General features: G+C 40.5%; 2 protein-coding genes across 9 annotated transcripts in view; both read right to left on the bottom strand.

Moving 5' to 3' along the window:
• The window catches only part of limk1a (LIM domain kinase 1a), a 29298-nt gene extending 23147 nt beyond the window's left edge, over positions 1-6151 (bottom strand). The window contains exons 1-2 of the mRNA XM_085916851.1: positions 5994-6151; positions 3642-3741 (exon numbers count right to left, since the gene is read on the bottom strand). Of these exons, the coding sequence (XP_085772977.1) occupies positions 3642-3741; positions 5994-6051 (158 nt within the window). The 5' untranslated portion in view covers positions 6052-6151. The remainder of the gene's footprint in view (positions 1-3641; positions 3742-5993) is intronic.
• Positions 6152-7005: 854 nt separating this feature from the next.
• elna (elastin a) overlaps positions 7006-27605 on the bottom strand; it is a 38790-nt gene continuing 18190 nt past the window's right edge. For 2 of the 8 annotated variants that reach the window (XM_085916515.1, XM_085916513.1), the window contains 48 exons: positions 23766-23831; positions 23599-23670; positions 23221-23253; positions 22403-22438; positions 22236-22310; positions 21672-21719; positions 21524-21586; positions 21046-21078; positions 20903-20968; positions 20596-20637; positions 20422-20508; positions 20284-20334; positions 20077-20193; positions 19868-19903; positions 19639-19761; positions 19334-19519; positions 19099-19224; positions 18741-18926; positions 18465-18626; positions 18172-18324; positions 17987-18100; positions 17477-17590; positions 17195-17353; positions 16909-17031; positions 16591-16749; positions 16257-16484; positions 16042-16161; positions 15822-15950; positions 15607-15744; positions 15382-15495; positions 15177-15299; positions 14946-15068; positions 14716-14859; positions 14147-14269; positions 13896-13970; positions 13684-13803; positions 13527-13562; positions 13210-13260; positions 12110-12136; positions 11588-11635; positions 11397-11444; positions 10918-10986; positions 10733-10789; positions 10015-10083; positions 9258-9305; positions 9052-9087; positions 8621-8704; positions 7006-8305 (listed from right to left, as the gene is read on the bottom strand). In XM_085916515.1, coding sequence (XP_085772641.1) covers positions 8256-8305; positions 8621-8704; positions 9052-9087; positions 9258-9305; positions 10015-10083; positions 10733-10789; positions 10918-10986; positions 11397-11444; positions 11588-11635; positions 12110-12136; positions 13210-13260; positions 13527-13562; positions 13684-13803; positions 13896-13970; positions 14147-14269; positions 14716-14859; positions 14946-15068; positions 15177-15299; positions 15382-15495; positions 15607-15744; positions 15822-15950; positions 16042-16161; positions 16257-16484; positions 16591-16749; positions 16909-17031; positions 17195-17353; positions 17477-17590; positions 17987-18100; positions 18172-18324; positions 18465-18626; positions 18741-18926; positions 19099-19224; positions 19334-19519; positions 19639-19761; positions 19868-19903; positions 20077-20193; positions 20284-20334; positions 20422-20508; positions 20596-20637; positions 20903-20968; positions 21046-21078; positions 21524-21586; positions 21672-21719; positions 22236-22310; positions 22403-22438; positions 23221-23253; positions 23599-23670; positions 23766-23831 — 4490 coding nt within the window. In that variant the 3' untranslated portion in view covers positions 7006-8255. Of the gene's footprint in view, positions 8306-8620; positions 8705-9051; positions 9088-9257; positions 9306-10014; positions 10084-10732; positions 10790-10917; positions 10987-11396; positions 11445-11587; positions 11636-12109; positions 12137-13209; positions 13261-13526; positions 13563-13683; positions 13804-13895; positions 13971-14146; positions 14270-14715; positions 14860-14945; positions 15069-15176; positions 15300-15378; positions 15496-15606; positions 15745-15821; positions 15951-16041; positions 16162-16256; positions 16485-16590; positions 16750-16908; positions 17032-17194; positions 17354-17476; positions 17591-17986; positions 18101-18171; positions 18325-18464; positions 18627-18740; positions 18927-19098; positions 19225-19333; positions 19520-19638; positions 19762-19867; positions 19904-20076; positions 20194-20283; positions 20335-20421; positions 20509-20595; positions 20638-20902; positions 20969-21045; positions 21079-21523; positions 21587-21671; positions 21720-22235; positions 22311-22402; positions 22439-23220; positions 23254-23598; positions 23671-23765; positions 23832-27605 lie in introns of all 8 variants that reach the window. The other 6 variants (XM_085916519.1, XM_085916514.1, XM_085916520.1 and 3 more) reach the window with 6 other exon arrangements.

Genomic DNA, 27605 nt, shown 5'->3' with positions numbered 1-27605 from the left:
CCCACAGTCCAGCTGCCTTTTCGGCCTCAACGACTTCCTGTTGTTGGTCGGTCCTCCGGGAACACACTTGACTCTATGACATCACATGCACAACCATCAAAACATACATTTTTGGCCCTTTCTATTACCCCTTTGATTTCCTCCAAAACATAAATTGCAATTAAACGGGTATCAATTATTCACTGATTTGCGTGGACCGGCCCAATCTCTTGCAGGGGTTCTCTGTATACAAAGAAAAGAGGAAATGGTGTTGAAAATGGATGGTACTGATGGAGGTGTTTTTTTATATTAGCCTCATATTCATATTTAACATAGTCAAGCAGCTTAGGGTCTCACAAATGACCAAAGAATTTGAATACAGTAGAGCCTTGGATGACTATTACACCAAGGTCTTAGAATGGCAGAGAAAACTGATTGTGCCAGATTCTTTTTTTTTTTTTAGAACGTTTTTATCTCATGTTTAAACTTGTAACAGAGAAGCATTTCCCAGGCGAAATAATCAGGGTCGCACGAGGCACATGATTTAACTACAAAAATGGCAGCCCAGGGTCAGGGTTTGAAAAAAGCGCTTTGAGGTCTTTGGAAAGTGCTTTGAATACATTTAAAAGCACTATAGGTACAAACAAGTGTATTGTATCATTATATAAGCAAACACCCATGAGGACAACAAAAGCTTATTTTGTTTGGTCAAGTTAGCATGGCATTACCAAGCTGCTAAATGACACCTGTCATTTAGTTTGTGGATATGTGAATTTTGCACTAAGCGTTAACCGAACACTCACACATTTACCGAAATAGGCAGTTTGCTAATGATTTACTTAGCATCCATTTTTCCAACTGCTTAATCAAGCAATTATAATGTAAAATTTTGTCCTTTTAAAAAGAACTGCCTCACATGTCTTGAATGTTTTCTGTACAGATTTAGGGCTGCATCACTGGAATCAATGACTTGTGTTGCACATGTTTTTAAAAGTTGTAAACAGCATTTTTCCCCACATATGATCACCAATTGAATAAATATATACATATATGGATGAATATCATATTGCACGCAAATGTAAGTAGGGATGTGTGGAGGAAAACGATAGCAAATGGTTGAGGAAGAAAGGCGTCACTAGACTCACAGTATCTAGCTCTATTTAGTTTGAACTAGGGTGGCACAGTAAGCTGAGCAAAAAAAACAAAAACAAAAGTTGCACAACAAAATGAACAACGACAACAAAACCTAGAAACCGATATCATAGTTAAAATGACATCTGTTTTTCCACAGCCCATTGCGGCAGAATTCCAGCGTTCATTGCAAAAAGGGCTTATAGTGCACAAGCCACTTATCGGCTTCATTTGCAGATTTTTGTTCACTCGCTTGGTTTTTGTGTCCCGCAGCTTGCGTTGCCAGGCAGAGTTGGTCTGCAAGTACAAGCAGCTGAGTCACTGCAGCTTTTTCTGCTGTTGAGGCGATCCTCACTGTTACCACAGCAACATAATTTTCACATTCATTTTCTGATGCAGTCAGAAATGTGCCAGTCTCAAAGCAGGACCAAAATGTTGTAAGTTGCTTTGATGATCAGAACACACTCAAGCCCCCCCAACCCCCTCCCCCCACCCTGCACTCTCCGAAGCGATGCAGTGAGGAGAAAAGTGCAAAGCACAAGCTTTTGCAGTCCTTTGGGATGACTGTCAAAAGAGCGGAGTGTCATGCTGAGTTAGTTGTACTGCTGCAATTTAATGCAGTATCACAGCTATATGGAGCTCATGCTCTCAACAAATGAATAAGAAGCATTTTAGAAACACCTCTCAGGATGATGCATTGAAGCACTGCACCACAACAAACGAGTGCCCTACATAACATTTCCCAAACACATACTGGAACGGTATATTTTCTAGTCCTCACAGACAAACATATATAATGCATGAAGATGTCAGTTCATTTGATATTTCTCATTTGATTTATCTTTCAGAAATCAGGCACAATATTTATAGAAACACAAGCACATCTTCATTATGAAATACCCCCAAATTCTAGCAGTTTGTTGGAGTCAAAGATGTAGATACATTATTTTTCACATAGACTGACTTGCCTGGTATGATGCAAATGGGGAGTCGCAGTGCGACCTCTGTTGGACAAACTATGCATTGACAGCACTGAAATCTATCAAGTTGCACTCCTGTGTTAATGTTAATATTTTATAGGCCTAACAACAGTCGCAATAGTACGAGTAAGGCAAATAAAACACATTTTAATTATTAATATCACCCAGCTGCAAAATGAATTTCCAAGTAAAAAATATTTTGAGAGTCTTCTAACAATGTCGATACTCCACCCAAACAAAATATAGAGCATCTGGAAATTAAGCTTCTGTCCAGCTGATATTACAAAGACTTTTTCCATGTCAGTCTTAGTACTTCCAAGCCAAGGCTTCTGTTTCCATGGAAATCTTCGACGACTTGGATATGGGTCACTCATTCGGAGTGGGGGGTGCTTCAGTTAAACAAATTCACGTAAAGTTAAGTTTGCCTACACTAATCCTAGGCAAGAATGTCACATTAACTTGGTGATTTTAACAAATTATTGTCCTGTTTTTCATGTCTCCCTTCTGCAACACATGATTAAAATGATTAGGATTGTTTCACAATTCTACCGAGCTTGCTGATAAGCTTTGGAATGTAATAAAATATGAGGTTAACTTTACTCAATACATGTATTTCATAGCTTTTGAATTGAAATCATTTTGATCCCAAATAGAATATGAATTAAATCTACTATAAAAAGAAAGTGGTTGAAAATTGTTACCCCACATTTATAGGGTTTCTAGAAATTCCACCGTAGAGTCAAATCTGTGCATCATTTTTCAAAATTTTGTAGATTTCACCTGGAAAAATCTAATATGATAAATCCTTACAAATGAACATTCCAAATAAATAACATTCTTGCCCATGGTGTGCAAAACTCCAGTTTTCACCTAATTAATTCATTCCATTTGTTGATATTTATTAGAGCAGAGTGGACAAACGCTCATGGCTGATACCTGACGCCGCAAATGAGTGTAAAGTATCTGACAACACTCGGAGCTGAATAGTCGACACCAGCCTGCTTTAAAGAGACACAAAGCAGTGCAGAGGGCCATTAATAACCATCGATTGTGAAGCCACACACACACACAATGACAAACACTAGCGAGGCCTACACACCCGCACAAAAGCTTTACTGTCACGTGTCCAAATATCCTCCTCATGTTACCTATTCAGAAGACCACCACAGCGATGGAAATCACTAGTGACGCACTGAGTGCCGAGTATTCCACAAAGCGAGAGTCAATTTAATGCTGAGCGTCTCAGATGAACTAAATGCGAAAGGGGAAGGGAAAGTAGTGTGGGAGGCCGTATCTGAACACAAGACGGGAAAGCTATAACAACTAATGGGTACCTGGATTTACAAGAGCACCAACATATTATTATGCAGAAAACCTTCGGGTTGACTTTCATTTTAAATAAAACTGAACCGTATTTGGGTTGTGATTTTTTGGGGGTATCACTAGAGAGTCCATGAGTGGGCTTTATAATATCAATATTTAGCACATGCCATACACTCAATGGAGCTTCATGAATGGACTTCACATCTTAATGCTGTACATGCACTGTACCTGAAGCAGACGGTGTGCCACTCAGCATTGAGTGCATGAAGATACTGTTCATCGTAGATTCTTTGTTTGCACCCGGCACACACGGGCAAACTTCCTCCAGCTGCAACGAGAGTGACAAGGGGAGTGACTAAGTAGGATGTTGTGCAATTTGACACTAGTGCAATCAACAACCCCAAAAATAAACATAGTTCAAATTCATATCTTTCTGATATTATGTCAATCAACTCAGAGCATTATCATCCTGTCATGCAAAAAGCAGTTAACAAGTGTCTCAAAAACACCATTTGATATGTTAGAATAGCCTATTCAGTCTTGCATTAAAGAAATGCTGAATAAACCCTTCAGTGGAAAGGTGGATGAGGCCAAAGTAGGAACAACGGCCATCAAGGCATAACGGTTCACTTAAGGACATTTTAAAGTTAATCCATTTGAAAGCACATTGCACACCCATCTTCATCCGATGCCATGAAGACTTAAATGCATTGAGAGGCTGAGTAAGAGACGTTAGTGTACTCTAATCATTATCGGTCAATACGATGCTATGTTACGAATGGCACCATCGTAGTCTGAAGCTTCATATGAAATACAAAATAGTTCAATTGAATTGAAACAGAAGCACACAGTCATTACACAACATTGTCATGACTATGAAAAGCAAATATTAAAAAATAGTAATTTGTATTACTGAGCGCACCTTATTACTGCTAAGATGTGATGACAGAGCAATTACAGACAGTAAAGCCAAGTGTAAAATAATTAACAGTCATCATGACTACTCAGAACTAATTTAACACCATAACGGGAATTTAACAATCATGTAACAGTGTTGTATCGTTATATCATCAAGTCTCTACCTCTTAAAATGACCTGTTTAATCAGATTTTGTAATGGCTTGCTATAGCTCTGTTTTATTGATCTCTTTGATGAGGAGAGCAATGTCGATGATGGCCACTAATGTCTCTGCACTCTCCTTCCACCTCAGCTCTTCATTCATTCATATTTATCACCTTGTCTCTTTATTATGAAGCACTTCACTTGCTCATTATTGCAGACTCTGGTGTCTGGAACGGCCACTAAAAGACTCAGATAAAAGGCAAACCAATACACAACACGCAAGTGAGCATTTTTTTTTCTGACTCATCACGCAAACACACAGCAGTCCACTGCAAACATTACCTGAGTCATCATGCCCAATTTGTGTTGCGAGTACTTCTGGACAATTACTCATCATTTATGTATTCATATTTCTATTTTTATATAATTCTGAACAAAAAATGTGCACCTGAATAGGGAAACAGACATTTGCGTTGAAATTTTGGAATCAGGAGCTGTGATTAAGATGGAGGATTGTCTAGCTATATTAGTAGGTAATTGGGTGGGCCGCTACACAGTTTAATGATAGGTTGCATGCACAAATGCCATTGTGCTGTATAGAGAGGCAAGTTGCCAGATAACTTTTCAGATATTGGTTGTCACGAGCAAGATTACTAAGAAGTATATTGGAGTGGATTAGACAAACAAAAATGCATTGTGTCCTGCGGTCAAACGAGGTGGTGACAGTGTGATGCTCTGGGGTTGCTTTGTTACTTCAGAACCTGGTCGACCTGCAGTGATGAATGCATTTTGCTATCCACCAGAAAATCCTGCAAGTGTCATGCCATTTAGTCTCAAGTTGTTTTACAACAACCTGAAACATCCCAACAAGTCCAAATTGGAGTGGCTAAATTACAGCTCTAAATTAAATCGAATTGAGATGCTATGGTACGTTAGGCAGATGCTTTAAAAGCCTCTGATATGAATTAGTTCAAAGAATACAGTATTGCAAAGAAGCATGGAACAAAATTCCTCTACAAAACTCGATTTCGTTACTGCTGCCAATGATGCCCCGCCATAGCTTCAGGGGCTTTAAATAAATAGACATCATTTAGAAAATGCATTTCTTTTTTATCTTTTGTTGTATTTCTGAAGTATTGACATTTGTGTCATCTGAAACATTGAAGTGTGATAAACATGTTTTTTTTTAAATGAAAATAAAATACACACCTAATTCGTCACGGGTACAAGAAGAATGATTGACAAATCTACATTAGAATGAGGAATGTGCATGACCTGGAGGTAACACTTGCACGCCAGCATTGCGAAGAAGGCAACATGGCATCATATAAACAACCATCTGAACGTGCAGCCTGGTACTCTTTGTAAATACAGCACAAATGGCAAGAAATGCAAACTCCAATCGCAAGATGCTTTACAAGACTTGCTTTGCCCACCAGCATCTCAAGGCGAGAGCAAGTCCCGTCCGGCCGGTGTATTCGGGTGACTATTCCAAACATCCCTTCATATTTTCTTTACCTTCCTCCTCTCCCATGCGTTCGTTCTTCCAGGTGCAGCAGAAAAGCATCAACCGCATTCACTCCCCGACAGAGAGCCAGGAAACTGCTCAATGGATAACCGGTGCCCAACCACCTCGGGCTGGCGGTGTCCCAGCTGCGGTTGGCTCGGGTTTACCTTCCTGCTTACCCGCTTCAGGTCTGAGCCTCTGCAAAGCTTCATTCAAGAGGGCAGCGGACCAATGAAACCGCTCGGCCACCTACTGGACGACGCTGATTGGTTAGCACGGTTCCTAGTACAGGGGGGCACAGCACAAGTGGGCGACAAATAAAGAATGCCTGCAAGGAAGATACTGTGTGGGTTTAATACTGTGTTTAAAATTTCTGCCAACTGATCAATAGACACATGAATTCCTGCAATTTTATGAAGCTTTCAAAAAAATCTTGCCTGTATAATAATGGGTGGGTGGGTCTCTGGAGTACCCATCAAGTGTGCAAATATGCAACCATGTAAATCTTGTGCTAGCTGCTTATTATTGTTTTAATGTGTCGAGTTAGGTGCTCTTAATTTTACAAATCAGCTCAGTCTCATAATGACTGCAGTCACCCATTACCATATCAGGTAGGCTGGGTGAAGATCCGTCACTTTCAAGCCAGAGCCAGACCAGCATACACTGTCTGAAATACTATCATGCCAAATTTAGCCTCTGCATTGAGTTTTGTTGCATCCACAAATTAGCACTAGCTAACAGTGTTAGATTTTGATTATGTTTAATCATGCAATAGAAGGGGAAGATAGATAGCTAGGAATGTAGTCTGTGACCCAGGTTTGATTCCTGCAGCAAGCTATCCTCATCTTATACAACATCTGCATTATGGCTCACTGCTTTATTGTTTCCAGATGGCCCCGAAAGTAGTAGTTACCCAGCTGAGTCAAAACGGCATCGTCTTGTGTTTAACTTGACAATTATTGACTCATGTAACCTATGCTACATCATTAATCGAAACAAAACGACATTTTTTTTTCAAACACATTTTATTTATTTGATGATGCAAATACATTGGCTGGTTATATTAAGTCGTGTGTGCATGTGTGCGTGGAAACATTTTTTTAAAAAAAGTGCAAAACCACAATTTTCCTCCTTGTAGAAATAATTTTAAATAAAGATGAAGCATATCCCATGGCACATCTGACCCAGTGAGACTCAAAGTGCTCAGAGTGGATGAACAAATGCCAACAACTTTCATATTAGTACAAAATACAGTACATAATTACAGAAAGAACAAAGGGGTCACTTGGCAACAGCACCCATGAACCTTTGGTCAGCTAAGCGTTTTCCTCTTTTTTTTCCCCTCTAAAGCAGCTCAAGTAAATGAACAATGGGACTTGGATAAACCCATGAAACAGATGTGTTATTTTGTACTACAATTTTGAATAAATGCAAAGGCTAGGTTTTACTGCATGTTCACACAATTACAATAACAATAAGATATGTGTTAAAAGCTTGAATTAACCTTATTACATAAATGTAAATAACTCCTGAAATGACACTTGAGGAAAAAGCGTCACAAAGCAAATGCACAAAAATGCAAACTTACAGAAATACACTGGAAGAATAAAAGACAACACTGCTTTAGACAGTGATCTCAGTAAAGCATTTGTTGAAATTGGAAATGATGGGGAAAAACAATCAGCGAAAAAAAAGAAAATCTAAAAAGAACAGATGGGCTGGCTGGAGTCCTATTTCCCACTACTTTATACCCAATGGAGCTAAAAATAGCAGCAAGAAGGCGGGCCCAAGACAATGTTGCGATTTGGCCACAAAAAGCAGCCTTCTCAGGGATTTGAGAGGTCCTGTGCTGGAACATTTCATCTTGCCTTTTTTTAAGGTTAAAAATGGCGCACTGCAGCATCCTACATAGGTCACATTGGCAGACAACCTTTTCCAAGCAGTCTTTTGCTGTGTCACCATATGTCCACTTGAACACACAGTTGACAAGTATCCAAAGGAATGATCACGGGCTGACAAACATTACAGTATTTGAAGTACATTGGTGCACAAGAAGGGGGACTAAAAGCAAACTGACATTCACACGTTTATGGTTAAAGACACTGTCATCACGAGAGAGAAAAAAAAAGTACAAAACTCTTGGTCGGTGGGTTTGCATAAGAGCAGATCTTGAAGTCAAGTAAGTAAAAACGTTTGTGTTCTAAAATGTACATTCTAGTTCATGCAGTAGCACCATGATTTTCTTCAGGCCACGTCGCATTTCAGGAGTACATCTACTTTCTCCTGCCACAGTATTTACCCTGGCATGCTGCTACTGCTCCACCTGTAGGAAACGATCAGCATGCACAGAGCGACATATTAGCATTGACAACCTTTTACAAAAGAACAGTATTTTTCTTGAGGCTTAACGAAAGCTTGGCCGCATGACACTGACTCCCAGGGTTAACTGTGCTTATGTTTGTCAATTCACAGATAAATTGTGAGAGGGATGGCTGCGCTGCTGTGGGAGTGGTCACAGCCAACTTGGATCATGGCCAATCACAGTGGCTCCTTTCATTCGGATGTGCTAATCAGTTGGCCACTGTGCCACATGCATTATGGAATTTCATGTCATTTTTGTGAAATGCAGGTCCCTTACCTCTGTAGGCTCCTCCTCCTCCTCCTCCTCCTGCACCACCCAGAAAGCGTTGCAATGGATTCCCAATGTACTTGGCTGCTTTAGCTGCATAAAGAACCACAAAGAAATAGGAACAATAAAGCTTGATTGTATGATTGATTTTACAGCGTAAATAGGTTGGTTAAGTGCTTGTGAGCAATTTGGATATTGATATTTTGTAAACTAACTTGAACACCTCAATTGCACACACAATGAAAGCAGTTGTGGCCTCCTTGAAATAAACCCACAATCAATTATCTCCAATGTTCAGGAAAATGTGAAATATCATACATTTGACAGTGTGTATTTCATCCAGATAATCTGGTATTAATCAGAAATTAAATTTGAAAAATAAACTGAGGTGCTGAATATTTTGACATCTTATAGTTATCATCATATTGGTTGTTAAATACCTTGTTGAGGAGTCAGTGGGGCTGGGACGTATCCACCTGTGTACGGGCGGGAGGGGGATGGATGAATTAATGTCATGTTAAAGATTAGGATTTCATTTCTTCTTGTTAGGCAGTAAGAAGGATGAAAAAAATACCCATTCCCTTTTAAATTAAGGAGGAACAAAGACATAGTGGAAAAACATTCCACAAATTGAGCTGGTCCTCACCTGGTTGAGGCTGATATCCACCACCACCACCTCCAAGATTTCCATAGCCTGTTCATATAACAAAAGTGAATAAGCCATTGTGAAGAGAGCATTGTCGTACATAAATAAGTTAAAATAATATTTTATGAATCCTCTATCATCTTGTCATCTTCACTGCACTCACTCAATACTCCAAATGAAGTTTGTCCTGGTCTACTTTTGCTAAATTACGTCAGGAGTCTCCGGGGCTTGGTGTTATTTTCAAAGAGTCACACTTTGATGCTGTGCAGCGAGCACAGCGCAACAGTAATCAGAGACCAATGGGAAAATGATGCCACACATTTGGCATTTTTCAGAATTTTTCTTTGTATTGCTTGTATCATGACGTTCAAAAAGAAGTAGAAATCCCAGTAATGGGCTATTAAGAAGGGAATAATAACTAGGAGCCCAGTTATGTGAAGAGAAGTAATTCAAATAGAGAAAGCCCACGCATGCTTGGAAGGACATCAAACTGAACACAGTGATGCCAGAGCCAAGATTGAAATCCTGAACCTCAGCACTGTGAGGCAAATACGAAATACACTTGTCCAATGCCATTTAAAACAGAATTAAAAAATGTACATAATAGTATTAAACATAAACGTTTCCTATGACATAAACACCTGCACTCTCTGAAACTTGAGTCAAAAAGTATTTCAGGAAATATGGTAGTTCACGTTTCATATCAGCAGCACATGTGGCTCATATTTTAAGCTTATGTTTGAGGTGTAAAAGTTACCTGGTTTGGGGGCTTTAGCTCCTCCCCCAGCACCACCCAGGCCACCTGCAGAGGGGTATGGCAAACCACCTGTGTAAAAAGAGACTTGGCTCAGATAGGAAAGTGTGTAAAATGTCTGTGGCACCAATGACTCTTCTCATCTTGGTGACTTTACAACCATATCAGTTCCCTGCACAGGAAATGCCAAAGTGATGGCTTCTTCCGGATCAACTGTCACTTCAGTCACTGGGCGGAACATTGTTTGTTTTCTGTTTGTTAAATATGTGCAGACATTGATATTGTCTGCGGTTCACTGAATTGTGATGACATGCAAAAAATTGCATTATTGTTCACATATCTCCCAGAGTAATTATTTTTGCTGTTTGTGACTAAATGAAGGCAGTTTTTCCCGTTCAAATTTTACATCATTTTATGTCGAGCAATTCTGCAAAAGTTTTGCTCTTGTAAAAACTGGCTTTCCCGTATTTCATCACAAATAAATAAGAATTAACAGAACTAACTGTCCCTTGTCTTGTACCCAAATTTAAAGATATACTCTAAGGTTAAAAAAAAACTAAAAACAAAAAAAACAAATTGTTTTAGAGAAAACTGGTTGTTTTGGTGTGCTAACTGATATTGTTGCCACAAATGTCACTCATTAATATGATTAAAGGTGTTCCAACATAAATTAATATTTTATCTCACAATAAAGACAACCTGTGGATATGTTATGTCTAACCTTGGTATCCTCCTGCTGCCAGAGGGATTCCTGCACCACCTCCTGCTCCCCCGACAACTATGAGAGAAAAAAGGAGACAAACAAGCAATAAATACACACACACACACACACAATTCTATACTGTTGCTGAAATACTAAATAAGACATGGATTTCCAGAACTTTGATCGCATGTATGTTTACACACCGGGAGGTTTCAAGGGCTTTGCACCAGGCAACACTGCAGCCCCTGTTCCAGTTCCAACTCCATAAGGAACTATACAATAGAAAATATACAAATGATTTGCTAAGTCATACCAGCTTGTATACTGTACATTAAACTACAGCAGCAAAACAATATAGCGAAATGCAATCTGTCATTTATGATGGGAAAGATCTGCTCTGAGTATAATTGCAAATAAATAGCAAACAGAAGAAGGCAATGAAGTGTTATGAACATACAATAGGCAATGCATGGAAATATCACATCATTATGATGTTAATAATACATATGACTATGCACCTAGTCATTTTAAATTTTCTAGATTTAATTCAGAGTATGTACAGTGATATAAATAAGAAAAGCTATTTTTACCAAATTACTGCATATAGGTTGACTTGCACAGGAATGTAGACAAGAAATATATTTCTATGTATTTTAAGAAAAATACGAAATGGGTAACTTGCCTCCATAAGGGTAACCTACTCCACCAGGACCAACACCTGTTCCAGTGCCTGTGGAGCAAGAGACAAGTAAGAAGTGTTCAAGTCTATTTAATCGGAATATGTTTAAGAGTTAGCATTTTATGTGTTTGATGTACTGAATTATTACAGTCAATGCTGATCCTAACAAAATGCAGAAATAAATATTTTTTTACCTTGTGGAATGGGTTTCGGTGCCTTGCTTGCTGTGCCAACGCCAACATCTGCAAACATTCAAGATCAGATCATCTAAGAATCACTGACAGTAGGCAGAGACGTTTTCTTTGTCTATGTCTCCCCTGTGTGGACATAAGCAAGTATTGCCTCTTAAACGTCCCCATACAGGACAATTTGCACCTCACAAATGCCCTGACTACAAATAAGATAAATTGTTACTGTAATTAGGTTGTGCTGTGCTGTATTTTTTTTTTGTTACACTCACTACACAATATTATAGGCTCCGTTCAGTTTGAAGAATCTAGCTCAGTATGATGTCTTCAAAGCAATGACTATTGAGGCAGCTCTTGTATATGCTTTCTGATTGTTGCTATAACATGCTGGATACTACAATGTACTACACTCAATGTAAGTACTTTCTTTCTTGTTCTTTTTTTTATTTTATTATTATTATTATTTTACTTTAAGGCCGTGTTCTGTGGAAAAATATTCTAATATTTAAAAACATGGTTCACACTTACCAGTTGGACTTTGACCTTTTGTACCAGCTAAAACAATCAGACAGACAGACAGTCAGACAGACATCAATAACTCAAGCACTCAATTTACAGGAAAAAAAATACCATACCATGTGTAGAGTATATATATAAGATCAGTTAAATTGAAAAAAAAAATTAAGAACACCTTTCAATGGGTCAGGTAAAAAAAAAAAAATCATCATGGTATTAACTTGTGATCATGCACAGCTATAAATCGAAAGTCATTCCAGGTAATTTGGCTGAAGGAGGAAATACCAAGATATGCAAAGCTGTTATCTGGGCAAACGTTACCTACTGGTACTTTTAAGAATGTAAATTATAAAACATCGTGTTTGGATCAGCATTTTTTTGTTTCACCAAATAATTCCATCAATATGTTAAAACAATACCGTATATGACTAAAGAAGAAATGTAATTTAAAGCCAACATGGCAGTATTCTACAGCAGGGATATCACAACTTCACAATTTGTCTGAAACAGTGAATTGAGTAATGTTCAGCATACTAGTGTCACAGAAGAATGAAAAACTCCTGCTGTAGAATTTCAAAGGTAGCATAGCCTGCATCAGGAAAATCTGTTCGGTGCAAGTGCAAGCATTGTTTTTGTTAAACTTCATCTCAAACGAAACCAAAAACAAGAAAAAATGACATTAAGTCTAGTCAATTTGTATTGGGGGAGATAGGGCAGTCTCCAACCAAACAGGCTGTTGAAAAAACATGGCCTCGAAAGAACCTTTGGACCAAAATGGATCCTCAAAAAACAACAACTCAAAATAACTTGTTCTTATTCAAAAATAATTTAAAAACTGTCAAACAAAAACTGCCCCAAAGCAGATTTACTACGAATACTGGATAAATGTTTTAGGCAATATATAAGTATTGTTGATAGCTTTTTAAAGATATTTTTGAATCAAATAATTGAGTGTGTATCAGTTCTTATTGAGCCCATTGAACTTTGTCTGTCCTACTACAACTCTGCAGGAAAGCCATCTTTCTATCCCTCCCCATTGCAACTCACCCAAGCACAATGCAGATAATGAATGGATGAATAAAGAAAGATTGCAAGCAAATGGTTGGTCTTACTGGGCTGTGGGAGCTCTGTGGCCATCCCATTTGAGGCACTAGGGGTGGGGCCTGCCAAAAGAAAGGGCGCACAGGTGGTTTGACCAGAAAAGTTAGTTAATGCTGCCGCAGCGGGGAGGATGGAAACTAAAAGTGGTAAATAGAAGTACAAGGTAGCTATGTTTTTTGCATGTGTGAAGATCAGCACATGCTGGTGAGTACCGAGATGGTCTGTGCTGTTTTTTTTGCAGGTCTATTCTAAAAACTTGTAAGGTGGGACACTTGTAAATCAAGGTCAAGCTGCATGTCTACCAAAAGGAAATGGAATTTATGAGTACCTGGAAAAGGAGATCCAGAAGGACCTATATTCTTTGCTGTGGAAACAAGAAGAAGATCAGTGAAAACATCTACAAAGACGCTCATGTGGTAAAAATAAATAAATAAATAAATAAATAAATAAATAAATAATGTGACTGTTGTCTGCGCCTTCCTTACGTGGCTTTCCAGCAACAGTAGCGCCAGTGCCACCCGGCACGGCAGAACCATCAGGGAGGCCGCTAACTGCAGTGTGTGGGGTTGCTCCTGGCAAGGCAAGACCCACTCCAGGAACAGCCCCTAGAAGAGGTAACCAAAAAAAAAAGAGAAATTTTCCCTTGCATTAAATGTAGCATATTTTGCAGCCATTAAAGCATTAGAGTACTGATCACCTCCAACTGTTCCTGGTCCTAAACCTGCTCCTGCTAATCCTGCGCCAACTCCTACTCCACCTCCTGTTGAGATTCCTGATGCAAATAATCAAGACTTTATTGTAAGAAAATCAGTCTATTAGGATTTGAAAAATAAGACATCTGTTAAATAAAACAAGTTAAAATGAATCTGTGTATTATGTTCTAATAATATGTACATCTGGGGGAATAATATGTCTGGATGGATAAAATTGGTGTTTCATTTCCTGTACCATATTTAGCAGCTTTTGCAGCAGCAGAATATTGTCCACTGTCAGCTCCTCCTGGTAATAAACCAGGCACTCCTACTCCCGTTCCTCCCAGTCCTCCTGTACCTAATCCTGCTCCTGCTCCTCCTATAAAGCACAATTAAGATAATGAAATACATTGAAACATTTTCAAACAACTATCAAGACAAGCATGAAGAGTAAAATACAGTAAATGTGAAAACGACTCTGAATAAAATAATGTAAACCTGTGCTATTCATAGATGACATTACATTTCAAAATCTTATAGAGGTTGTTTGATTTAAATGAAATGCAGATGTAAATTGTGCTACCAACCCAGTTGTCTAACGGTCACTTGCTCCCTGCCATACAAAGATCTAAAACTGTTGAAATGTATGGCTTCAATATGCAGTACTTCTACAATTACAATTAGTACTTGTGGCCTCTTAGGAAATTACAGAAAGAGCACCCAAAGTCTATATACCAGAATATATAATAAAAGTGTCAATAGTGAAGCACAAATATTTGGTGAGTGATTGCATGTCAATGTATTATAAGTATTTCCCCTTCAGACCATATTTGGCAGCTTTTGCAGCACCAGCAGCGGCGGGGTATTGTCCACCTCCTGGTACCAAACCAGGCCCTCCTCCTACTCCTGTTCCTCCCAGTCCTCCTGATCCCCCCAGGCCTCCTGTTCCTAAACCTGCTCCTGCTCCCCCTGTAAACCAAAGTAAAGATGAATATACAGGTTGGTTAGAATGAAAAAATCCAAATACACCATGATCTTAGTTTTATTCACTGTACCATATTTAGCAGCTTTTGCAGCAGCAGAGTATTGGCCACGTCCAAATCCTCCGGGAAGAAAACCAGGTACTTGCCCACCTCTACCTCCCAGTCCACCAGTTCCTAAGTGAGCGCCTGCTCCTCCTGCAAAGCGCAACATTTAAAATTTATCAAATATATCATTTCGACTTAAAACTAGACTAACATTTCCACATACATTTGATGATTTGCATTATGTTTTATTGACTTTACCGTATTTGGCAGCTTTTGCAGCAGCAGAATATGGTCCACCCCCAACTCCTCCAGGAACAAAACCAGGTACTTGCCCACCTGTACCACCCGGTCCTCCAGTTCCTAACCCTGCTCCTGCTCCACCTGCAAACAAAATAGTTCAGATATATTCACCTCTACAGACATCTTAAGGGACAGTATGTATGTTGCATCTTTTAATGACTACCATATTTGGCAGCTTTTGCAGCAGGAGAGTACTGTCCACCTCCAGGAACAAAACCAGGTACTTGTCCACCTGTTCCTCCAAGCCCTCCTGCTCCCAACCCTGCTCCTGCTCCTCCTAAGCAAGAGAAACAAAGCATGTTGATGACTAAAATGGGAATAATGGCTACTGTACATTTATAAACGGGATTTGAACTATGTATTTGAAATTTACAAGTGTTAATTTTACCATATTTGGCAGCCTTTGCAGCAGCAGCGGCAGCAGCATTGTATTGTCCATTTCCAACCCCTCCTGGTCCCAGACCGGGCACTCCTCCTGTTCCTGTTCCTCCGAATCCGCCTGTTCCTAACCCTGCTCCTGCTCCACCTGAATTTCATAATCATGTGAAATGAAACAAGTCAAACAGACATTCTTCTGAATGTACAATGTTTTATTTCCTGTACCATATTTGGCAGCCTTTGCCGCAGCAGCAGCGTATTGTCCACCTGCTCCTCCTCCTGGAACTAAACCAGGTACTCCGCCTATCCCTGTTCCTCCCAGTCCTCCAGTTCCTATCCCTGCCCCCAGTCCTCCTGTAACCCAGGTTTCAGATGAATTAGGCATGCTGGTTAACTGGAATATCCATTGTACGCACAGATGTATTATTTGCTTAATTTCTTGTACCATATTTAGCAGCTTTTGCAGCAGCAGAGTATGGTCCACCCCCTACTCCTCCTGGTACTCCCCCTATTCCTCCATGTGTTCCTCCTAATCCTGTGCCTCCTAACCCTGCTGCAGCTCCTCCTGTAAATGAAAATTAATGGAGAGATTTGAAAATCTGTGAATGGAAAAAATATTGAAATATGCATTATTGGATTTACTGCACGTATTTTCCTTACCATATTTGGCAGCTTTTGAAGCAGGAAAATATTGTCCAACTCCTCCTGGTACCAAACCAGGTCTTCCCCCTAATCCTGCTCCTCCCAGTCCTCCTGTTCCAAACCCTGCTCCTGCTCCTCCCAGTCCTCCTGTTCCAAATCCTGCTCCTGCTCCTCCCAGTCCTCCTGTTCCAAATCCTGCTCCTGCTCCTCCCAGTCCTCCTGTTCCAAATCCTGCTCCTGCTCCTCCTGTAAATCCCAATTAAGAAAAAAAACAGGAGCAGTATTTACACTTCGAACATTTGCCTTCACGAATGTTTACAGTATATTGCAACTGCTGAACAACCGGCCTTACCATATTTGGCTGCTTTGGCTGCTGGTGAATATGGACCGGTGCCCGGATATCTCTGACCTCCTCCTGGTACTGCAAATGGTGCCCAACCTGGCACACCACCTGGCACACCACCTGGCACCCCTCCTGGTACACCTCCTGGTACACCTCCTGGTACACCACCTGGTACGCATTTATACATGATTTCATAATGATTTCAAAGACTGTCTTGAAAATATTTGAATTTATGTAATTATATATCATGGTATTTGCTGTGGATATTGTCTACCACAACCATCAACAATACAACGAACAATTTGTGACAGTAGAGCGCACCCATACCATATTTTGCTGCTTTGGCGGATGGTGAATATCCACCCCCTGGTACACCACCTGGAACACCACCAGGTACGCCACCAGGTACACCACCAGGTATACCACCAGGTACACCGCCAGGTACACCCCCTGTTAAGGAGACCAAAGTAAAGATTGTATGCAAGCTGAAATGATTTTATACATGAAAGGTGGATACAACTTTAACTAAATTTACAATCAGGGTACTAATAAAGAAACCTTGAACAACTACCCTCGATACAGTGAATCTGTGCAAGAACACCAGTCCCCATACCATATTTAGCTGCTTTGGCTGATGGTGAATATCCACCTCCTGGAACACCACCAGGTACACCCCCAGGTACGCCTCCAGGGATGCCACCAGGTAGACCACCAGGAACGCCTCCAGGTATGCCACCAGGGATACCACCAGGTACTCCACCAGGGACGCCACCTGAAAAGAAATTTTGTGTTAATTTTGTGAAAACTGTAATAATTTCACATCTGCCTTGGAGATAATTGCCTAAGCCCCCAGCAACGAGACTCAAAACTGTGACCATTACAACAATGTCCATACCATATTTAGCTGCTTTGGCTCCCGGCTGATATCCGCCAAATCCTGGTACACCACCGGGCACGCTGCCTGGTACTCCACTAGAAACACCACCTGGTACTCCACCTGGTACACCTCCTGTCAAGAAGAACCAGATTATAATGGCTACATCATGGTGTGTACCCTGGCCACATTCCACCTGTGTCACAAAAACAACAATCGACAGTGCCACCGACATTGAGAATTATGACTAGCAAAGTGGTGTTATACCATATTTACTAGAAGCTTTGGCAGTAAGTAAAATAATGATTAACTGTATGAATGCATTGCATGTTCTGCACAAAGTTCACCTGTACCACCTGAACATACCAGGAATAACAATTAATGCATACCATAAAAAACGGCAACAATGTGCACAACATAGCCAATATAGCTTCTTTGATGAGATAATATTGATTGTATCTTATTTGTGCCATCTGACCGCCAGCAATGCCAGGGTAGACCAAATTGTTGCAAGCAGATAGATGGCCATACCATAATTAGTTGCTTTGGCTGCTGGTTGATATCCACCAAATCCTGGTACATTAGCAGGCACACCCCATGGTAACCCACCTGACAAACGCCCAGCTCCACCACCTGGAACACCACCTGTTAAGGAGAACGTATAATGTGTATGCCACTAATTTTCTGAATTGTCAGGAGCAGAGCAGTGTTCATACCGTATTTAGCTGCTTTGGCTCCTGGTACATATCCGCCACCTCCAGGTAAGCCACCTGGAACGCCACCCGGTACACCACCAGGAACACCACCACCAGGTACACCACCTGGTACACCACCTGGAACACCACCTGGAACACCACCTGGAACACCACCTGTCAAAGAGACTCAGGTGAGATGGTTTTGGCTTCAAAACTGTAGAATTGTAATCATTGTTATCTGCCTTGGATATCGTCCACCTGTGAAACAAACTTTATTATTATTGTTGTTGCGGCCATCAGATTGGTGCCAATACCATATTTAGCTGCTTTTGCTGATGGGAGATATCTACCACCCCCTGGTACACCCCATGGTACACCCCATGGTATGCCCCCTGGTACGCCACCTGGTACACCACCTGGTACGCCACCTGGTAAACCACCTGGCACACCCCCTGGCACACCTCCTGGGACACCACCTATTAAAAAGGATTAAGACAGATGTTGTTATTCCAGTGAAGTCATACTACATCATAGTGTCCTCGGATAACGGCTGCCTCTACCACTACCAAAACTACCAGTTTTATGCCTACCATATTTAGCTGCTTTTGCTGACGGGAGATATCCACCACCTCCAGGTACACCCCCTGGTACACCTCCAGGTACACCCCATGGTACACCACCTGGTACACCACCTGGTACACCACCTGGTACGCCACCTGGTACGCCACCTGGTACACCACCAGGTAAGCCACCTGGTACGCCACCCGGTACACCCCCTGTTAAGTAGACCAAGATTTTGATTGCACAATACCAATATTAATACTAATACTACTAATAATAATAACATCCATCCATTTACCGCTTATTCTTACTGCAATAATCTGACCACTAGCAGTAATGCCAACTATAAAAAGTTGTTAAAAGCAGAATAATTTCTATCTATTATACCATAGTTAGCTGCTTTGGCTGCTGGCTGATATCCACCATATCCTGGTACACCACCGGGCACTCCACCGGGCACACCACCTGGCACACCCCCTGGTAAACCACCTGGTACACCTCCTGCGACACCACCTATTAAAGAGAATCAGGACAGATGTTATTCCAATGAAGCCATGTTACATTAATGTCCGCGGATAGCGACTGCTTCTAGCATGACCAAAACCACCAGCTTTGTGCCTACCGTATTTAGCTGCTTTTGCTGACGGGAGATATCCACCACCTCCTGGTACACCTCCTGGTACGCCCCCTGGTACACCCCCTGGTACACCGCCAGGTAAACCGCCTGGTACACCTCCGGGGACACCTCCTGGTACACCCCCTGGTACACCACCTGGTAAACCACCTGGTACACCCCCTGGTACACCACCTGTCAAGGAGAATCAGGACAATTGTCGTTAATGACAGAAAGTCACGATGCATCATAGTGTCCGTGGATTGAGGTCACTATTGCCAGCAGCACTATATTATTGCCAGTTTTGCTCTTACCATATTTAGCTGCTTTGGCTGATGGTAAATATCCACCACCTGGAACACCACCTGGAACACCACCAGGAACACCACCAGGAACACCACCAGGAACACCACCTGGAACACCACCTGGCACACCACCTGTAAATATGAATATAAGGTTATAAAAGATAGAAACTATGAGTAGCACTGAGGAGTTCAACTACAACATACTGTAACAATAAATGTTGGACACATTTTTAGTTACCATATTTAGCAGCTTTGGACCCAGGTCCATAGTATGCTGTGAAATAGGGACAAATTCAATGTACTGTATGTAATTATTTCCTGAATTTTTTGTAAAACAAAAACTTTGTTAGTTTATTTATTCTTTTATTATTCGACATACTGTATACAGCTGACGCAACCAATATCATTTAAAAAATATTGTTGCAATTTCACTTGAAGACATGCTACCTTCTGAAATCGACCCTGGATATAGTCCACCTGTGCCAGCACCCAAACCACCTGCACCAGGACCAAAGCCACCAGCACCACCACTAACAGCACCAAAACCACCAGCACCACCCAATCCTACAGAAATGTAAAGACAAATGTAAATATACTACAATAAGTCATACAAGTGACTCAACCATTTTTCAAGTATTAATATTTAAACGATACCATATTTGGCAGATTTAGCCTGTGCAGCTGAGATGCCAGCAGTGCCAACTCCTGTCAAAAAGGAAAAAAAAGTTAATTATGCAATATGATTTCAGCTTTTGTGCTCCCTGTTAGCAAATAAGAGCTTAGAATACCAACCAGTCCCAATGGGAAATCCAGGCTTTGAGCTGGGGCCATTTTTACCTCCCGGAAGTCCAGCTCCTTGATTACCAAAACCGCCATAACCTGAATCATTGCAACATGACAAATCATCAACAACTGGCTGATGTGATTACGGCAAATCTGTTGACAATGAAACATGAGCCTTTGTACCAAAGGGAAGTTTTCCGCCTCCAGGTTTTGCTCCCTGGCCACCTGAGGACAAATGAACAATCCTTGATGAGAGATACGGGATACACTGGAACATTAGATAGGAAAACAAGTGTACAACAAATCATCTCATTCCCATTAGTGGCTGCAATCGTATGCCTCAAGAATCAACTGAGACAAGAATATTAAGGCGAAAGGCATAACAATATAACAAGCACTAAACTAAATCGTTTTCATCTATCAAGAGCAAGGCAAAGCTTTACTGTACTTTACTGTACTGGATGAATTGAATCCACCACTACATTCACACCTTGAGTTTTGGGTGATTTCAGAGGGTATCCATGGAACACTCCGGGCTGCATCTGCCCACCATAGCCTGAAAAGAGAATACATTTAAACATGTTCGAAAGACAGATACAATCTATATGAATCTGAAATGCATGAATAACCAACCTGTTCCTGCTCCACCCTGTCCCCCCGCTCCAACTGTAGAAGAAACATCAAATCATCCAGTCAGATCCATAGATGCTGAAAATAATCTTTGATTTTCTAAATTTGCCAAGAAGCCCCAAAGGCCACATTAATGCAAGACATCACCAGAAAGAAGACTTTATCCAAGTCTGTTAATATGCAAATCATAAAAATTTTAAGAAGTACATGAGTGCTGTTGGGTAGACTGTCAGATAAGACAGAAATACATGAAACCCTTGGAGAACATATTTCAATCTTTCTGTTATGTAGAAAACCCCCCAGTTGTTTTTCAATATCACTGATTATATACTCCTATTGTAAATTGGCATCTTTTCTAATTTTGGGGAAAAAAGTGGGCGTATAGTGGACTCGTCACAAGACAATCACAGGGCTAATATAGACAGACTACGCCACACCTACTGTATGGGAAATTTAGAGTCAAGAGGAAGAAGATTCTTACGGGATTTTTGACTGAGGCCATTGCCAGTGGCAACTCCTGGAAGAACTCCGCGGTTTCCAAATCCTGAAGCATCAGTGAGAAAACAGTTGCATTAGATTTCAGGACAACACCTTTGTCTGACAGTACCGGATCAATGAAGGTGACATACCATTTGCTGGTACCAATCCACCTTGATAAAGCCCTGGTACACCCACACCTGCCAGAAATCAATGGTGCAGTATTATTGTGTATATAAACATAGCATAGGTTTGCGTGGGTCCATATGAGTTCAAACCGGCTGGAATAGTAGATCAAGTTTTGACATGTATATAATGATAACGAGCTTCATTTTGCCTGATCTGCCCTCAAATGTTTAGACACTCTAGGGAAAAGGCCAAATCGAGGTAAGCAAACAAATTATAAAGGAACATCAGAATGGAGACGGTTCATCATTTCAACAACTGAGCTATAATTTTATGGAAAATAATGTGCAAAAGAATCCAAAATTGAAACGAAAACAAGGCAAAGTGGGGTTCAGCAGCAGTATTATTTCTACTTTTGGGAAAATCCAAACAAATCAAGGGTCAAACAGCCTCGTGGGATGGTTCACTTTACACATTTCCCACAGAAAACAAGAGCAATTTGCAGCGATTTCTTCTGCATTGATACATAGAAATAATATCCGGTCTGCCCATGAGCCTGAAGAGTAGATTATGATTCGATTACACAATACCTGGTACTTTGGAAGCTTTCTTTCCTGATCCAGCACCAGTCCCTCCTGGCAAACCTGTCTGGGGGATAACAGGGCCTAGAAATAAGGACACAATGTCACATGAGGTGAGTAAGAAAACATTTATGTGAGCACAAGCCAAGGCAGTATTATACAAAGCTGTGCCTTGCCTCCAGCAGGAAGAGTTCCAGTCCCAGTTCCGGCTCCTGCGGTATAATGAAATGTAGTGTAGTCAGGAGAGTCATTTGTAAGGAGATCTGTATCTTTACTCCGTCAAATGTCAACTCAAAGACCTTCATGATCAAAAGTGACATGGCTGACTTTTACTATAATTACGGGAGGCAGCCGCTACGAATGTCATATCTGTGCTGATCAAATGCCTCATTTCATTGGCTAACTGCTTATGTGAGAAATGAGCTGTCAGCCTCACAAGTAGGGGAGTTCGGCCCCAGCAAAGACGCAATGGTTTATTTGTTCAACTCCTATTTTCATTTTTAAATCCTTAAATTCCACATACTTTGCCTGAATAGACGTTGCGCACTACCTGTAAGTATGTGGCCTCCGGAGATTTGTTGGGGAAAGTTTTGGCAAATGAATGCTGTTTTATCTTTGCTCTTTCAAGCGAATGTTATTCTGAGTATCGTGAAAAAAAATCCCAGACTTATTCGAGGGAAGTTTTTTTTTCTGCCAACCAATATTTAGGAGTAAGCTGGTTGCCAAAGCCCTCGTCATGAGTGGACCCAAGAGTCCATGGCTCATCAAGCTGCCTAATTTGAAATAAATCATACGGACATAAACATCACAGACAGTGAGGTCACTGTAGGCTCTGCGGGAGTATGTTTCTGTCCAAAACTTTATTTTTCATGCTGATTTACTGTTAATGCATTTATTTTGGCTTTCTGTTATTAATAGACAAGAATGCAGACCATTAAAATCATTGTATCATTGTTTGCATTGTAGTATATCATTGTACCGGCCGACATCGTACCTCCAAATGGTGGTAGCAGACGGCCTCCAGCACCTGTAACATAGTAACAATCTATAATTGCATATTTTTTGTTCTCCACTCAACAAAATGTTTGCTTGAACGAAATAAAGTTGAATAACGATGAGAATCCATCCACCCACCCATCCATCCATTACCAGAACTGATTTATCCTCATAAGGGTCACGGGTGTGCTGGAGCCTATCCCAGTGGTCGCAAAGTGACAAAGTTTCTTTCTGAACCGTTAAATAATACTGTTTTGACAGTGTCAATAAAAACGGAGTATTATTATCAATGTAAAGCCAGAATTTTTAATAGAGATGTACCTAATAAATTGGCAGATGAATAATCATGCAGCACCTGTACTTGTCATGAGTGTACCTCTTTTACCAGCCTTCTGTCCAGCTCCTGGGAAGATTCCACCGGGGACTCCACCATATCCCCCATAAACACCTATGTGGGAAGAGGAAATATGTGATGTTTTACATTGGTGTTTGTTTTAGGGAAAATAATATTCTGCCAACTTCCTAAATGATTGCAGTACTCACCGCCGCCGAGGCCTCCAGCTCCATAGCCGCCACCTCCAAGAACCCCGGTTCCTAGATTTCCATAACCTAATGAGATATTTCAGAGTTTGAAAAACAACAAACAAACTGTAAAACAATGATTTAAGGGAGATGTGCAGAGAGACTCGAATAATTTAGTAGTCTATGTGGGCCTAATATTGGTGAACCAGTCAGGCCACCTCACACATTGCTGTTCATTGCTCCGACAAAAGTAGTCCTGAGCTAAAATTCTCAGTTTATTTCAAAACATCATAATAGGTCTACACAGGTAAGTTTTGCTCATGTTTAACATAAACATGAATTAATCAACATAGCATCCGATTCATTTAACTCGAGCCGATTATTGAATCCAGGAGAGAACATTTATTGTTGTTGCTCAACAGACACAAACACGCTGAAGCAGATGAAGACCTTATGTGGTATTCTAAACACTTTCTAGGATCGAGACCCTTTAGCTTATGACTTAACTTGTTGCTTAAACAGTCCAATTACAGCTTTGATCTCTTTTCATTGTGAAGAATACACATGGGAAGAGAAGACTATGAACTTGTCTCGATCGTTGGCAAAATATCAATTTGAAAGAAATAATAAATACATATATAAATAAATATGCAGGTACTGTATTTGAACAAGTTGAGCTGAGACAAGCATGCATGCCAAAGTATAAATATTTTTAGAACAAAAAACACATTGTCACACTAACACCTAAAAAGGGGTTACAAGTCAGGTTTGAGACCAAGTGAATAAGGAAAGTAAGTTGAATAAGTCAGCAAGACAGACAGGATGAGACCTTAGAGTGCACTCAGTAATGCTTGAAGTGAAGGTAATGACAATGATTAGTGATGATGACGAGGAATGTGTGAGGAAAGCAACAGTGCACGATGAACTTTGCCAAAGGCTTGACAAACACACAAGGCATGCAACACGATCTTCTGCGCTGAGCTAAGAGTTCCCAAGTAATCTCCTTCTTAGACATGAAGTGCATATGCAGGCACACCTTAAAGTTAGCTTCAAGTCAAGAAGATAGAGAAAGCACTATTTAAATATTTATTAACTGTGACCACATTCTACCATCCAGTTGTATCCCTCGGCATGCTATTCACCGTTTCCCAGAAATATGAACTTTCTGCTCACCAACTAGACCTTTACCTAAATTCTGCTGCTCCATATATGTTTACAAAAACTAGTACTGTATTCTCCATGGTGGCCTAAAATGGGGGAACCCTGTTTTCCAGAACTTAGTGTAGCTTTACAACTGTGTTAAGCCACAGAGAAATGAAACAGGGATGTTATTCCACACGAGTAAGATTAAAAACAAATGATCATATGACCCACTTATTGTCACATGTGTAAGAGTTAGAATATCATCTTTGATAGCACTCAGGGTCATCTCGCACCTGCACAAGAGACTTTGCGCTGGTTTGACATCACACGATGAGATGCAGACACATAGATGTGAGCCCAAGATGATGTGACTGATTACGAGTCCAGGCCGAGACTGGTTTCAGAAAATTTTCTGACTTTGCTTGACAGCGACAAAATAGAAACTGTATTGATTCCCTTAGAAACTGCATGTGAACGAGGAATGACCAGAACACATGCAAATCTGCTCTCTCATGGCTCCGAGCAACATGGTGGATGCTACATATTGGTTAACCTGGATGCAATTCATTTTGGGAGTCAGGGAGTGTTCTGAAAAAAACAATTTGAGGGCTTGACATGTATCATATGCTTTATATTTGGGATATGAAAGCATTGGGTTTTGAACAAGCTCTCACTTTGGCAATATTTTTCAACACATTGTCAGCCCAAACAACCACATTTTTGTTGGACACGTATTATGACACATATTATGACATGTATTAGGACATGAACTTACACAAATGAGGCCCTCATAACTTGCAGATTATTGGAAATATACCGTACGTCAGTTTTGTTTGTTGTCAATTAACCACCCGCAGAAGGTTTGCACAATAGCCCTCATTATTTTTCTTTGGTGTTTTTCCCAGTATTTAATTCATTTCTGAAAAGTTGAAGGATTTTCTCCTGAATAATGTGAATAAATTTGTACGTAACGCGCTCTAGGCAAAGCAGCAAACCCATGGGACTGCCTCCACTGGATTTGAACAATGGACAGAACATCTCAACAAAAGGTCAGAGATCCATTCCAAGATGGAATGGCCTGAAATTTGATATTACACCAGAGAGTGAACAGTGGGATAGAGAAATGCAAAGGTGAGCAATAAAGTGCTGTCATGCATCATAGGCTCGCTCCATTTAGGGTCTTTTCACACTGGACACATTATTATTATTTTTTAAGTAAAATGAATCTTGATTTTATGGCTTAGTTTTTAAGGACAACTTGTTTTTTGGACACAAACAACAAACCAGCAGTGATGAATTACTCCCAGTTCTTGAATGAATTTTAATCTAATCTCTTAACCTAATATCTACAGAGTACTTTTGGTTATGATAAGAATGATAATACTGGTATGCAAATGACCGTGACCTCAGGCATTTTTATAGCTTAGTGTTATTGTGGATTTATTTTGACTCCCTTCCAAAACACACACAAATGAAAAGTTATGCCTTGAATAGACTGTTATTCTTTTTGATTTTGTAAAGACATCTAATAAATAGACTATTATTGATTGATGAATGGATGGCTAAATCGACGGACACATGGACGAATGAGTCAAAAACGAGCCAAAGTCAAGATTCAAGCCATTGCTGTCCCCTAAAAGAAGTTACAATAAAGTATACTATGAATGGAACACATGTAAGAAGAAAAACGTAAATCTTTGTTGTAGATAGAAGAATGACACTGGCCAGAAAATGTGGCTAAGACTCAGTCATTGGTCATGTTCTCAGCCCAAGTGATGGATACGAGCCAGTGTGAAAAGAAATATCTGTTTTCAATCTCACTCCTCAAACACCTCGCTCATTCTCCATTGGGGCGAGGTCAGACAATCTCGTTTGAGAACCAAGGGATACACAAGCCATTAATCAAAACACTGTCTTTGCTCCTCACTCTCCCTCCTTCACTCGCTCTCTCTGTTTTTCTCCATTTTTCAAGTTTCCTCCTAACATGTTCTATGAGTTCATGGAGAGCGGACACAAGGTGTTAACTGCGTCAACAGGAGGGAGCCAAAGTTGAGTGAGTGGCGGATGGATTCATTCACTGCTTCCCATCTCTTCCATTCCCCACTTTTTGCTCTCTGCTTTGTGTTTTCATTCAAAACCACTGAAGGTAGCAGAGCGGAGGACAGACGTGTCTCAGATATTTCATATGCATTTTTCTTTTTTGCTTCTTAGTTTTTGCTCTTTTAGCCTGCAGGAAAGCAGCTAGGGACCATTTGAACTCATGCCCTTTTCACTCTGTCATCTTGTCCAGAAACCGGTGTTAGAGTGCAAAAGTGAGAAGTATGACACATACCGTATCTTGCCTGCGCTAACCATGACATCATTAACACCAAAAGGTGCGCAGAATGCCGAGACGTGCTTTGGCAATGTACGGTGCTGCAGTCTCTGTAATGTGATGGAAAGTCTTCTTGCTAACATCATCTTCAAAGAGTTGATGAATTCCCTGAAGACTCAATACTTTTCTTCGATTGACAAGTGGATCCGATTCATCGGCTATGGTCCCAAATACATTTTCACTTTAAAAAAATAAGTCTATCATTATGTCATCAAACCCCATTGTTATCATTATGGAATTATTATGCTGTGCAGTTTCCAAGTCGGTGGATGGATAGCATTTTTGTGAGGTGATGCGGGGTGAGCTGGATAAAAGCAGAATGATGTGAGGTGCTGTAGTAATTC

Source organism: Syngnathus leptorhynchus, chromosome 7, assembly GCF_054491065.1.
Source record: "Syngnathus leptorhynchus isolate UIUO chromosome 7, UIUO_Slep, whole genome shotgun sequence".
Taxonomy (NCBI): domain Eukaryota; kingdom Metazoa; phylum Chordata; class Actinopteri; order Syngnathiformes; family Syngnathidae; genus Syngnathus; species Syngnathus leptorhynchus.
The sequence above is the reverse complement of the archived record's forward strand: the minus strand, read 5'-3'. Positions and strand labels throughout refer to the sequence as shown.